Source organism: Trachymyrmex septentrionalis, unplaced genomic scaffold (assembly GCF_001594115.1).
Source record: "Trachymyrmex septentrionalis isolate Tsep2-gDNA-1 unplaced genomic scaffold, Tsep1.0 scaffold101, whole genome shotgun sequence".
Taxonomy (NCBI): Eukaryota; Metazoa; Arthropoda; class Insecta; order Hymenoptera; family Formicidae; genus Trachymyrmex; species Trachymyrmex septentrionalis.
The window spans coordinates 810,807-824,017 of NW_017304136.1; the positions used below are offsets into that span (position 1 = coordinate 810,807).

The window sequence follows — 13,211 nt, forward strand, 5'->3', positions numbered from 1 at the left end:
TATATATAATATATACACACACACACATACATATATACATATACACATATATTTTTCATGGTTATATAATTAAAATTGCTTAAATTATAATTTATCTACTACATTGCATTACTTATAACGCTTTTAGGGCGTCGTGGTGGCAAGAACGAACGTGGTAAGAACAAGACCCGGGGTCAAGCTCGAAATGATCGAAATAATCGTCGTCAGCAGAACAACGATCACGGGCAAGATCAATCGGACACAATTTGTGTATATTATATGCAAGGAAAGTGTCACAGGGGGGATGATTGTCCATACTCGCACAACGCTTTGCCACCTAGGAAAATGGAATTGTGCAAGTTCTACCTTATGGATTGTTGTGCAAAACGAGACAAGTGCCTCTATATGCATCATGATTTTCCTTGCAAGTTCTTCCACACAGGTTTAAAGTGCAGTCAGGGTGACAACTGTAAATTTTCTCATCAGCCTTTAAATGAACAGGTATATTGTAATTTTATAACATTATAATATGTATTAATTTACAAAAAAAATATTATAGTGTCAACATATAAGCTATAAATAAAAAAATTTGATACTAATAAAAAATTAAATATAATATTAATAAAATTAATATTAATAATAAGTTATATATATATATACTAAATTTATTACTGAAAATAATTATATTTGAATTATTTTGTGATTTATTTTTCAGATAAAAGGTATTCTTTTAAAACACTTGGAAACTGCACCAAAGGAAATTCTTGGTGATTTTCCAAGGTTAAGTAGAGAAGGTGCAGTATTAATGATAAATAATACAGCGCGTTCTCTAGCACAAGGTCAAGATACAACAAATCAAAAGATTCCTAGTCTTTTCGAATTGAATTTATCAGTACCTGTAGAAAAGGTTGATGAAAAAGAGGATAAAGGTAATCCTCTCTTTTAATAAATAGAAATTAATCAATTTTTACAAAATATTGTGATATTATTTTTTTATTCGTTTTAATTCTTATATTAAAATCGTAATTATTTAATTATTAAATAGAAGAACAAACAAATCAGCAAAAGGCTAATGTGAGGGAAAGAAAGCCTTCTGGAAAAAAGACGCGATGGGGATCAGATGAGGACAGAGTTCCTTACGAGCAGATTATGTTAATGCAGTCAGCAAATGAACTTGGGCTTCAACTTCCGAACGCGGCATTAGGTTTAGCCACTCAACAAACACAAATTGCTGCACCGCCTGTAGATTTTTATAGCGAAAGAATTGCAGACTCAAACAAAACTGTTGAAAAAACAAAAGAAGATCATCTGAAAACCGTAGAAGAAACAAATATATCAGATGAGGTATATAATTTAAATTTATTTACTGCGCAAATTTATATTATGATTTATATTGTTATTATGAATTACAACTAAATTTGAATTAAAAATTACAATATTAGCACAGTTATTATGAAACTTATATTACCTACATTTGCAGTTGAGAAAGAGGAAAGATATTGACTTGAGGCAGTTATTAAATGCAAAGAAATCGCCACCACTTGTCTTTAGTATAGCCGATAAAGTAGCAAGTCTTACTAAAAATAAACTTGATGACGAAAGTGATCAAGATGAGGAATCAGAACTCGTTATTGAAGTGCCAACTGAAGATGAAGATAAGGAAAGGGGAAAGCTCCACAATAGTGAACAAAGTAAGAATGGCTTATCTTATTTTTAATTTCTTTTCCTCAATTATATTTAATATATATAAAATTAATAAATAATAATAAGGCTCTGTAAGTATAAAACAATATATGCAAAAAAAGGGCAAAGAGCCAATAATGTAGTAACAAACTTTAATTAAAATTCAATCATAAATTACAAAACGTCAAAACAAACGTTTCGATTCCGCTCGAGTCATTTTCAATGTTGCGGTAATATTAAAACATCTGAAAGATTCACACCTATCGTTAATATGTTTAATTGTAAATTGGCCTTTACCGTCCCTAACACATTAAAAAATTTTATAAAGAGAGGAAAAGATAGGCTGGAACATGTACATAATCAAAATGTGATTCACAGAATATCCTGTGAGAGTTGTGATGTTAGTTACGTGGGCCAGACTAAAAGACAGTTAAAGACTAGACTGCATGAACATGTTTCAGATATTAATATAAGTTCAAAATCTCCATCGGTAATCTCTAACCACCGTATGGAGGAGAATCACAATTTTAAATGGGATAAAGTGGACATATTAGATATAAAACCTTCATATAATAAAAGATTAATATCTGAAATAGTACACATTACAAAACAGAAACATGGAATAAACAGACAAAATGACACGGAGTCTTTGTCCGAAGCGTATATTCTGGCATTATACATTCTCTTCCTTCTTCCTAATATCTTCTCCCCCCCCCCCCCCTTTTTGTCGTTTTCCGTTCTCGATTAGTATTTTCGTTTTCGACATTACGTTATTCGATATTGTGGAAGTCAGATGTTCGCTACTCTTGCAAATTTGCTTAAACAATTTTTTGAAAAACCATTGTGCGATATGGATACCATCTATCTGTGTGTGTTTCCTCTCTTTTTTATTAATGGACTCTCAACAGTTTTAGGTACATGATTATATTACATATATTATTAATTCGCTTGTATCAAGTATTAATGTTTTGTCACGTTTCTAGAATGTTTGTCTGACTACTTTAAATTCTGATATATTATAACTGACTCGCAAGGCACAACACGATATGAAGAATGTAATACCATACATATTTTTATAGCGATGTTTTAATATTACCGCAACATTGAAAATGACTCGAGCGGAGCCGAAATGTTTTGTCGTTTTATAATTTATGATTGAATTTTAATTAAAGTTTGTTATTACATTACTGGCTCTTTGTCCTTCTTTTGCATATATTGAAAGATATATAAGATATTTAATAATGTTTACCTATATTTTTTTACTAATTGATATTTTATACAGGGTATCTCACAATTATTGCATTTCCTCTTAAGGACATATTCTTGAGGTAATTTTGAGACGAAAATCCTAATATGAAAATATCGAACAATAATTTTTTAAATTATAACGTAACTTTAAATGCTTATAAAAGTAAAATGCTTAAAAATTATTTTACTTTTATAGCCCTTATTATTATTTCTGGATTCTTTTGAACATTCTATAATAGTTCGAATTACACACTATCTTTAACCAATTATAATTCCAAAACTATTGTAGCCTTAACATTTTTGTCTCAAAATTACCTTAAGAATGCATTCCTAAGAAGAAAGTGCGGTAGTTGTGAGATACTCTGTATATTACTTTTAATCTTCATTGTTATTAATATAATTCATATCAAATACTATGTACATACAGATAATTAGAAAAAACAATTATATCTGTTTAACAGGTGAACATCTCATTTCTTCATGTATAGAAGTTCACGAGACAATGCCGCCTCGCTTACCAAAAAAGGCGCAGGAATTGTTTTTGCGAATACAACAGCAGCAACGCGCGGCCCAGGACAGTTTGAAAAACATGGATAACGATTCCGATGCACCTAATACCGATCAAATAATCGAAGACTGGTATTCGGATGACGAAGACGACGATGATGATGATGACGAGGGAGGTAATCTTACCATAGTGGATAGTTCGAAAGACGAAATTGAATCCATTGAGAAGACTCAGAATGTTGTTATCAAAGAGAACTTCCAGTCTGCGACATCTATATCCAATGTACCTCAACCGGCCGCTATTGTGGACAAACTAGGTGACCTGAGTAAGATTGATATCAGTGCCGAAGTATCTAAGTTGCTTTCTACCCTGAAGGCTCAGAGTTCCACGAACAACAAGACGCAGCAAGCGGCGAACTCGAATCAAGATGCGTCGAAGATTAAATCAATGCAAGATACAAAAACGGATAGCGAGACATCGTCAAGTCCGAGGCGATCACCAGGTCCGAGTTCATCAACAATGTCTGTATCCAGGGATCCACGAATGTCTCGGGATCCCAGGCAACGTCGAGAAGTTGAGCAGAAACCGAGCAGCCCTAGCATATCTTCTGATGTGAAGAGAGAGCAGAAGCCTCTTAGGCTAGAAACGAGCATCTACAGTTCCGGTATCACCGCAGTAGACGCTAACATGGACACCGATCTTCGCACGAGAGCGGATCAAGATCTCAGACGACAAGACATGGATTTCCGACAACGTTTCCAGTCTGGTGATTTTGGTGACACAGATCTGCGTGTCAAATCCGATGTGGATCTGCGGCAGATACTGAGTTTACCATTCAAACCGGCACCTGCGCATATACCATGCACTGAAATCGACGCAAGTATCGCATCGCATCCACCGATGGCATACAAAGTTTATGTAGTCGATATACCCAGACCGGATTACACTGGCCTCAAGCTAACGAAGAATGATGCACAGGTCAAATATGATCCGCGCCTTCGCAAGATCTTCCGTATCACTAAATCCGAGCAACTAGCTGACTCGCCAATGTCACCACCGCCACAGATAAAGCAGGAGACACCGAAATCGCCGCCGCAATGTGTTCGCTCAGATCCACGACGGAAAACTCTCGAAGCAGCAGCTTCCAATCAACAATCCTCGCAAAATGCGACCAATGCTGCAATGATGGCTAAAGGGATGCAGCCAATGGAGACAATGGGATCCAACATCGGTCTTGGTCCCGCCAGCATGCAAGTGAGACCTGGTATGCCTGGCGGTCCACTGCCTGGCGGTATTCCGGGTCCACCTCAAAGTATGATAGGTCCAATGGGTCCAAACCATCCAATGAACATGGGTAACATGGGTCCAATGAGACCTATGATGAACGCTGGACCGATGCCACCGCAGAATATACCGCCCATGGGTATGCCACATGGTCCGTCGATGGGTATGAATGGACCTGTTCCGATGCCGCCCCAAGGTCAGATGAATTTCGATCCACGTTTTAACGCGCAGCGTAACAATGGAGCCGGATTGTTGGGCCCTGGGCCCGGTAACTTCGGACCGGATAATTACGAGGGAGGGCCGCCTTATCCTTGCGGTGGCAATTTCAATAATTTTGGAGGACCTAATGGCGGTAGCAATGATCCGTTCGGTCCAAATGGATCAAGTGGACCCAATTTTGGTCCGATGAATAGTGACGATTGGGGCAGTAGGCAGCGCGGAGGCCGTGTTCGCCGAAGAAATCGCAGTAGGACCAATATGGTGACCAACAATTAAAAGATATATTAGGGAAAATAGATTGTGAACACCTTTCATTATAATTCTCACAAGCGATAGAATTCGCGTGTGTATATATGCGTGCATGTAACACTCAAAAAAATATTTTGAAGTCTTTCCAATTTATTTTCGTGTATTGATAAATATCAAGGTACTCTCTTGTGTAGTTCTACAGATTTATTCCTTACAAATCTATAAAAATATGTAAATATTTATAAATATTCTTTACAAATAATTATCAATATGTATACACATTCTTTGATTTATATAAAATTAAATCTGTAGATTTACTCTAGAGAAAGATTTGATTAATATAACAAACGTTCAATGATGATTATGAATAGATTGAGAAGCGATGGCTCATGGTACGTAAATTTTAAATTATAATAAATGAGAAGCTATATCACAATGCTCATATATGTGCAATTTTCCTTCGGAATACCACATAAAAGTTGGTGTATTCCAACACTCAGACTATACCGGATCCATCACTCTTTATTTGTAATTTGTTGCATAATTCTCAAGAACATTAAACATGTAAGTTCATAATATAGGAGATATTTATATGTAGGCAATTACAAATATGTATCCATTCGTTTACAATAAATAGATTCTACGAAAAGACACTTAGCACACGTAAGTCGCGCCGAAATAATTAATCGAAAATAAACGAACATCTAAAATGTCAAGTGAATGTTAAAGATGATTGAATTGATAATTAACGTCTTCCACAAAAGACATGCGAATGCCTGCGATCTGTACGACACGTGTTATTACTTTTCACGATTGATATCCATGTCGATTCGTAAATGTACAACTTTACGTATCATGGAGATGTAGAGATTCTAAGATAAACTGCAATATTTTGTAAAGAAAATTAATGTATATCGATTTTACAAAATATGTAATTCAGTACTTTTTTACGCTTTAAAGAAGATATATGAATATGTGTAAATTCCAAACGATTAGAAACACGCAAATCGTATATCGAAGTATCATAATATAATTTGTAATTTCTATAATTTCGCACACTTCCGATGCAGATTAATTATTTAGCTCCTCTACTGATTCTTTTTGGTAGTACGGACTTGCGTGTCTGAACTTTAATGATAATATTGCGATTTAAAAAAGCAGAAATTTCTAGCTATATGTATCTTCTTTGACATGAATCTAAAAATAGATACAGGATACTGACTCACTGAATTATAGACCTTAATCGATGTTAATCTATACATTTTTGTTTATTATTATTGCTACATTACATAAACGCAGAGCGAAATTACATTTGTAAACTTTACTATTATTATATGTAGCAAGATTTTTGTACAGATGAGTTGTTGATTCAAACGAAAGTTTTTGGTTTGTTTCAATGATGTAAATACTGCTGTATTAACTCTGTGCACTTTTTAAAATACAGTTATTATATGCTAAACATGTCTACATATGACAAATGGAAGATTTTTGTACAATATACAACCTATGTGAAAAGTTGTATTACTTTTTTTTCTTATAATGCTCGCGATTGTTTTTATTTTAAACTTTGATGAGAATAGACGACGATTCCAAATTGCAACTTTAGATCTATTCATTAATGGGTAATAGAACTTAGGGGGTCAGCTCGTATTGTTGATAGATCCAATCTCGCGTCCATTTCGTCGTCTATCTCTCCTACTATCGCTCTGAAAAAGAAGTACATCATGATAAGTAATGTGTATTCTTCATGAATATTTATGTTAGATATTTATTTTCATATAAATGTTAGTGCAAAGTGAAATTATTTTTCTATATTTTTCTAGTGATAAATACTGTAATAATAAAAGGAACAATTATTATAATACGATTATTAAAACTACTTTTGTGTGTACACAGTTTATATCTCAAGAAATTATACTGACACATTATCTCCTCTGATAATGTGCAAACCCAAGACAACCTGCTCCACTCCTTGTGTCGTACTATATACACGCTCGTGTGATTCATCCAAAATTAGATTGATAGTTTGATCAAAACCTTTCAGAGTACCCTAAAATAAAAACTTGATTTATGAAGATAAGCTGAATCATTATTAGGGATATTAAACATATAACTTTTTTTCAACTAACTTTTCAACATACTACTGTTGATATTAAAATTTTATTTTTTAGCAGAATGCAATTATATAACTAAAGTTTTGAAATATAATAACATTTGTGAGAAATATTTTCAAAGAACTATAGCTTTATTTTTGAAATATTTGTAAGACATTAAACTAGAATGATCTGATAATGCTATCCAAATATTTCATATTTAAAAAAATTCAGCTGCACAATTACATTCTGTCAATAAAACTTTAATATCAAAAGTTGCGTAAATATAGAAATATTTAAATTTAATAATCATGAGTTACAAAATAATGTAAACATAGTATTGTATTCTACTGTAATTATATTTCTGAGCAAAGTACAACACAATTACAAATTATGTATGTATGTAAATCGGAATTTTCATAATTTTGCAAATAATCTGGGTACTCACAATGAAATTCCTTCCATCCGACGTGATAATGGAAACTGTATCTAAGTAAAGTTTTTTTAGTCAGTTAAAGATTAATATATTTACAATATGATTGGAAACGAAACCGTTTATATTAAAAGATCGAAGCGCCTAGGTTAATATATTTATTATGTCCGTCACAACTCGGTTGAATGATAAATTATATAAAAAGGATACGATTCACGTAACTCTCTAATCCTGACGCCATTATTTATTGTCATAAATAAGCATACAGCTGTCTAAATATCAATATAAAATCACATAAATACGTTAACGAGTCATTAGTTTACACGAATATAGGTTAGGTTAGCAATTATGTAGCAGTAATGTTAGAATTGCTAAAGTGAGAATATTGAAGGATATGTAGCACAATAACAGCGAACGCTTCACAGCAGCTTCTTTTTGTTTATAGCACCTATTTTCAAATGAAGGTCAATGTCAATACAGTTAGGAACGCGTCACTACAAATAAGTCGAGTAACTTCCATCATCCATGCCGACTTGTACCGACTGTGATGTGGACTGACGCCGATTACGAAATTCGAATGCCTTTTTCTTCTTCTTCTTCGTTTTTAGTTGGCCCTGGTTCTCTTAACGAGATTCACTTGGCCAGTCGGACTAGGCACAGTTGAAGCCGACAACGCTTTTCAAAAAATAATGAATACTCGAAGCGAGACAAAACATATCCGCCTCTTACTAAACGTAACACACGACTAATTCGAATGCCGACTAGACTAGAAACAGTCATACAAGCATGATATTATCATGCATAGAAATAGAACGTAGAACGAGATTCATGCAAACATGATTGTTCAGAAACTTCACCCTAGATGCATCATTTTATCCTTGTTCATTATATTAAACGAGAATAAAATGTACCCCAAATCAAGGCTACCGAGACGCTTTTAACTCTTTTCAGTATTTCTTTTATGTCTAATGAACGACATGTCTAATAAAGACTGAATAATGATTACAAGCGCTTAAAAGCGGCTTTAAACATCTACTTTATTATATTAAAATTTTTAAATTTAAATATACGTCTTTCATTAAAGATATCTTGTGGTTGTGGGCTTCCTTATTATTTATGTTTTGTATTCTTAAGCCACGTCTAAAAGTTAAAAAAAAATATATTTATTTGTTCTGTATCTTCGTAACTAATCAACGAATCGCAATCGCCCATTTTTAAGGTCATCCGATTCATGCTGACAACGCTCATGAGCATCGTTTGTCTTCATTTAACATTTGACAAACAACAAGGATGAAATAATTTTTAAGCGTTGTAAGCGTGAATCGGACCGCGTCCTAAAGGCGGTTTTACATTAATTGCAAGCTGATTGCAAGTTTGTTGCGACATCCAATATAAAGAGTTGATTTCAATATGCAAGTTTCAGATTGGCTGTCACAACAATTTTGCGATCGGCTTGCAACTGATGTAGAACCGGCTTTAAAAATCCTTTAAAAATTCCATAAAGTGTTTATGGAAATTCGCGTATTCTGCTAAAATTTAAGTGATTAAGAGTAATAAACTATAGTAATACGGTATTAATTTTCTAATTTAATTAGTTTTAATAATTTAATTAGGTTTAATAATTAGTTTTATAGACATGTACATGTGATTAAAACTTAATAATACTCGATTTTTATTGAAAACTGTGATTTTAATGATATCATCCAAGTTTGATTATCAATAGAGATAATAACTGCAGAGGAAAAATTGTAATTTATATGATATTATATCATTAACAGTATAACACATATACTTATTTATGCAGCTTTTATATAATAAAAAAATCACGAATTTAATAACGTATCATCGAAATATTTATGTTAATAATCGTAAATTTTTATTAATTGTCGGTAACGTTATTGTTCTTCAATTATTCCCAATCACGAAAATTTACCCAGGGTCGAAGGTCTTTAATAGTATCTTGTCGGTGCTTCGGATCAAGGGTCTGTTCCAATACAGTTTCAAACTATTAGAAAACTACTCATTATTTCAATTTTTGATTATACTGTGCCATAAAATTTTATAGTGCACAGATTCTTGTCAGTTATACAAACTAGTTTGAAAATATGTAGAACAAAGCCCTAAAATTTTCAGATTTATGTCCTTTATTTTCTTTTAAAAAATATGATCACCGTATTTATAATTTGAGTATGAAATACTCAACTCACCTTAGACAGACTTAGTTTCACTTGTGTGTAAATTAACTATTACTTATATCGAGTAAAATTTTTTTCAGAGAGAACGAATTTTGGAATGTAGGCTTGTAATAGAGAGTTTTTGCAACCGTTTATCCAAATATAGTGAACGCTAAGGTCAGGTTTTCTTTGTAACAACTAATTAAGAAAAGGATAACGTGACTTTAGCGTTTATCGTATATTCGTTATTGCAAAAACTCCCTATTTAGTGAAAAGTTGAATTGCGCATATGCAGTTTCGATTTGCCTAAAGCGGGGAGCACAGACTCTTGCATAATGCATAACACGTATTGCATAAGAAAATAAACCAATTAAAGTCCTCCGTTTCCTCCCCTTCCGTGAAATAAAGACTTCTGATTGGTTGAATTTCTTATGCTTATGTATTATGCGTTATGCAAGAGTCTGTGCTCCTCGCTTAAGGCCATAGTCCGATTCACACTCACAATGCTTAAAAATCATTTTATCCTTGTTTGTCAAATGTTAAATGAAAACAAATAAACGTTTTATATAAGCGGAGACTACAAACTCTTGCATACCCAGCAAATGAGAATGGATTGAAATGAATTGAAATGGATTCAGATTTTCAGAAATATTGATTCACGAATGTTAAAATGAACGCTTTTCAATTCTGAATTTTTATTCATTTATAGGAATTGCATGGAGCATATTTCTATGTCTTTCAATATAAAAATAATATTAGCTTTTTCTGTGCATTGTGAATACTGTTTAATTCAAAATTTGGAATAGGAAATGCAGTTTTTCAATCCAATTGCATCCAATTGAATCCAATTAAATCCAAGAAAAGTATTCCAATTAAATCCAAGAAAGGTATTTAAAATACGCATTCGGATAGAAACAAATTTTAATCCATTTTAATCCATTCTCATTTGCTGAGTACCACATAAAACATGAAGCATAAGAAAATTAACCAATTAGAGTCTTTTTAGAGTTTATTTTATAAAAAGGAAGAAAGTAAAGGACTTTGATTGGTTCATTTTCTTATGCGTTGTGTTTTATACGTTATATACATATAAGAATCTGTGCTCTCCATTTTAAGGCCGTAGACTTTTGCATAAAGCATAGTGCACAAGCGAATCAACTTCACAAGCTAATCTTTTCTTTCCTCCCATTCCATGGAAAATGAAGAATTTCGATTGATTGATTCCCTTATGCACTATGCATTAAACTTTATGCAAGAGATTGTGCTGCGGCCATTAGGGTATATCCACACAAACTTGCAAAATTATCCAATCGCATTTCTCCTATATAAACGCACGTAAAATGTGATTGGATAATTTTCCTTATGCATACGTTTATGCGGCTATGCAAGTTTGTATGGATATACCTTTAGCCTCACTTAAAATCACAGTAACGTTGATGCAATCAAGCCTAAATCAATAAAACAGCAATCCATTGGAAGTTTGACCGTTGATATGACAGAAACACGAAAATTGCTATTTGTTCTGCTGTACCGACGCGGGACGCGGGATGTCGCCACCATGAAGTTGGCACGCCAAAACGACGTGCGAAGCGCGACATATTCAGATTGAGCGCAATCGAGGCGGTTTTCGAACGCGGTCGACGGTCTATCGGAAATTTTGTCAAGTCAACGAGGGGGACGAGGTGATAATCCTTTTAATCCAACGGATTAAAAACCACATCGATCGCGTTCGTTGCGGCTTTTATAACGGTCGGTTTGCCGGCTATATCGCGGATGCGCTTATGCTCTGGCACACGAATACTAATTCACGTCTGAATTTGCATCTGTTTCAACGCGGTTCAGGATATCGACTCGCGCCGGAGGCTTTCACTAGCTTTCACCGCGGCTTCAGGTAAATTGTTTTCTTTTCATTTCGTATTGGAGTTTTGATATTTGCCGAGGGCGCCGGCAGCATCTCGGTGCTCTTCACGATCAGACATAATCCGTATTTTCCACTCCGTTCGTTCCCCTCCATCGTGGATTCAACTTGATTGTCTTTGTTTCGGAATTCGATATGTAAAAAATTTCGCGAGATTTTCACGGATGCATAAATTTTGTTCTGATCGGATAACCACGGGTTCGGAAACGAAATAAGAAAAATAAGAGTGCTAACAAAATATGAATGACAGTGAGAAATTTCGTAATTTTCGAATTGATTGATTTTAGCCATGCGAATCAAAGTTGCATTTGTCGATGTACGATCATGGTCGAGGGAAGCGAAAGCGACAAAAGCGCCATTCACAAAATGGCTATTCCGTTTTATTTTCTGTGATTTACGACGAGATTTTAGCGCGACTCAATAAGTCGCTGCTGACTATGTAGATTTTGCTAATGAAACCAGCATTTTAAACTTAAATGGATAACACTGACACCGTAATAATTGGATGAATATTGTTATCAACTTATATTATACCAAGGTATGTTCGCGCATGTCCGATTAAGTTATATCAGGAAAAATGTTTCGCTATACACAAAAATATCATTTTATTATTAAGAAAAGCGATTACACATCTATTTTACGCTCCCTTCTTTTTAAATAATAACTACAGTTATTTTTTTTTCTTTAACAAAAAATATTTTCTTGATAATAATTTAAAAAAAAAAATACTTATTAATTATTACAAATTTTTAAAAACTCCTTCTTATATACTCCAAACAAGAATTTATTTTCTTTTGAAGAATATTACAGAATTGATCGAAGAAATGACTTTATGTAACAAGCAAATCGAATTTGTTTCAATTTAATAATCTTAATCGAGTGTGTACGAAACTTAGGAATATATTTTGAGTAAATTTAATACTTGTGATGAATTTATTATAGATTTGTATATATGAATTTTTAACATACTTGAAGCAAGTAATATTATTATATTAAATACTAAATCTCATCGTACATGTGAGAACGAGAACCAATAGAAATAAATGCCTTTAATTAAGTCCATAGTAATTGGATCTTAGTGTTTGTATAATTCTGTGTGAATTTGTATGTATATAGTCTTTTAAACTACCGAAAATGATTTCGATTTTGAAACAAGTAATTATTATTTATGTATAATATGTGTTTATTTGTGTGTAATGGCCATTCTATAATAAACTATTAATAATAAACCGGAAGATCAATCACAGTCAAATGTAAGAACAATAATTGACTATGATGAGTCAGTTTCTAACTTCTGACTTCTGATTTATTACTAATATTTAGGCTTATATGTAGAATGCATGTAAGATTTCGACCGGTTTCACGTCATAACATGTCACTGGGCTTGTCTTAGCGCCGAGACACACTGCCGTGTCTCCTGATC

General features: G+C 33.4%; 2 protein-coding genes across 7 annotated transcripts in view; one reads left to right on the forward strand and one right to left on the reverse strand.

Annotated features, from left to right (window-relative positions):
- LOC108756710 overlaps positions 1–5,346 on the forward strand; it is a 14,407-nt gene extending 9,061 nt beyond the window's left edge. For all 6 annotated transcript variants that reach the window (XM_018500725.1, XM_018500756.1, XM_018500734.1 and 3 more), the window contains 5 exons: positions 128–480; positions 695–908; positions 1,025–1,323; positions 1,460–1,670; positions 3,372–5,346. In XM_018500725.1, the coding sequence (XP_018356227.1) occupies positions 128–480; positions 695–908; positions 1,025–1,323; positions 1,460–1,670; positions 3,372–5,197 (2,903 nt within the window). In that variant the 3' untranslated portion in view covers positions 5,198–5,346. The remainder of the gene's footprint in view (positions 1–127; positions 481–694; positions 909–1,024; positions 1,324–1,459; positions 1,671–3,371) is intronic.
- A 122-nt stretch (positions 5,347–5,468) lies between these two features.
- Positions 5,469–8,457, reverse strand: LOC108755887 (U6 snRNA-associated Sm-like protein LSm8). The gene is made up of 4 exons (XM_018499327.1): positions 7,907–8,457; positions 7,712–7,752; positions 7,093–7,220; positions 5,469–6,876 (listed from the first exon to the last, which is right to left on the reverse strand). The coding sequence occupies exons 1-4, from the start codon at positions 7,935–7,937 to the stop codon at positions 6,786–6,788; spliced, it is 291 nt and encodes a 96-aa protein (XP_018354829.1). The 5' UTR covers positions 7,938–8,457; the 3' UTR covers positions 5,469–6,785.
- Between the last annotated feature and the right edge of the window lie 4,754 nt (positions 8,458–13,211).

Coding starts and splice junctions, on each gene's coding strand:
- LOC108755887 (XM_018499327.1), bottom strand. CDS start 7,937: ATGGCGTCAGGATTAGAGAGTTACGTGAATC. Junction 7,753..7,906: donor ATTAGAGAGTTACGTGAATC/GTATCCTTTTTA, acceptor AACTTTACTTAG/ATACAGTTTCCATTATCACG. Junction 7,221..7,711: donor CGGATGGAAGGAATTTCATT/GTGAGTACCCAG, acceptor TTTTTATTTTAG/GGTACTCTGAAAGGTTTTGA.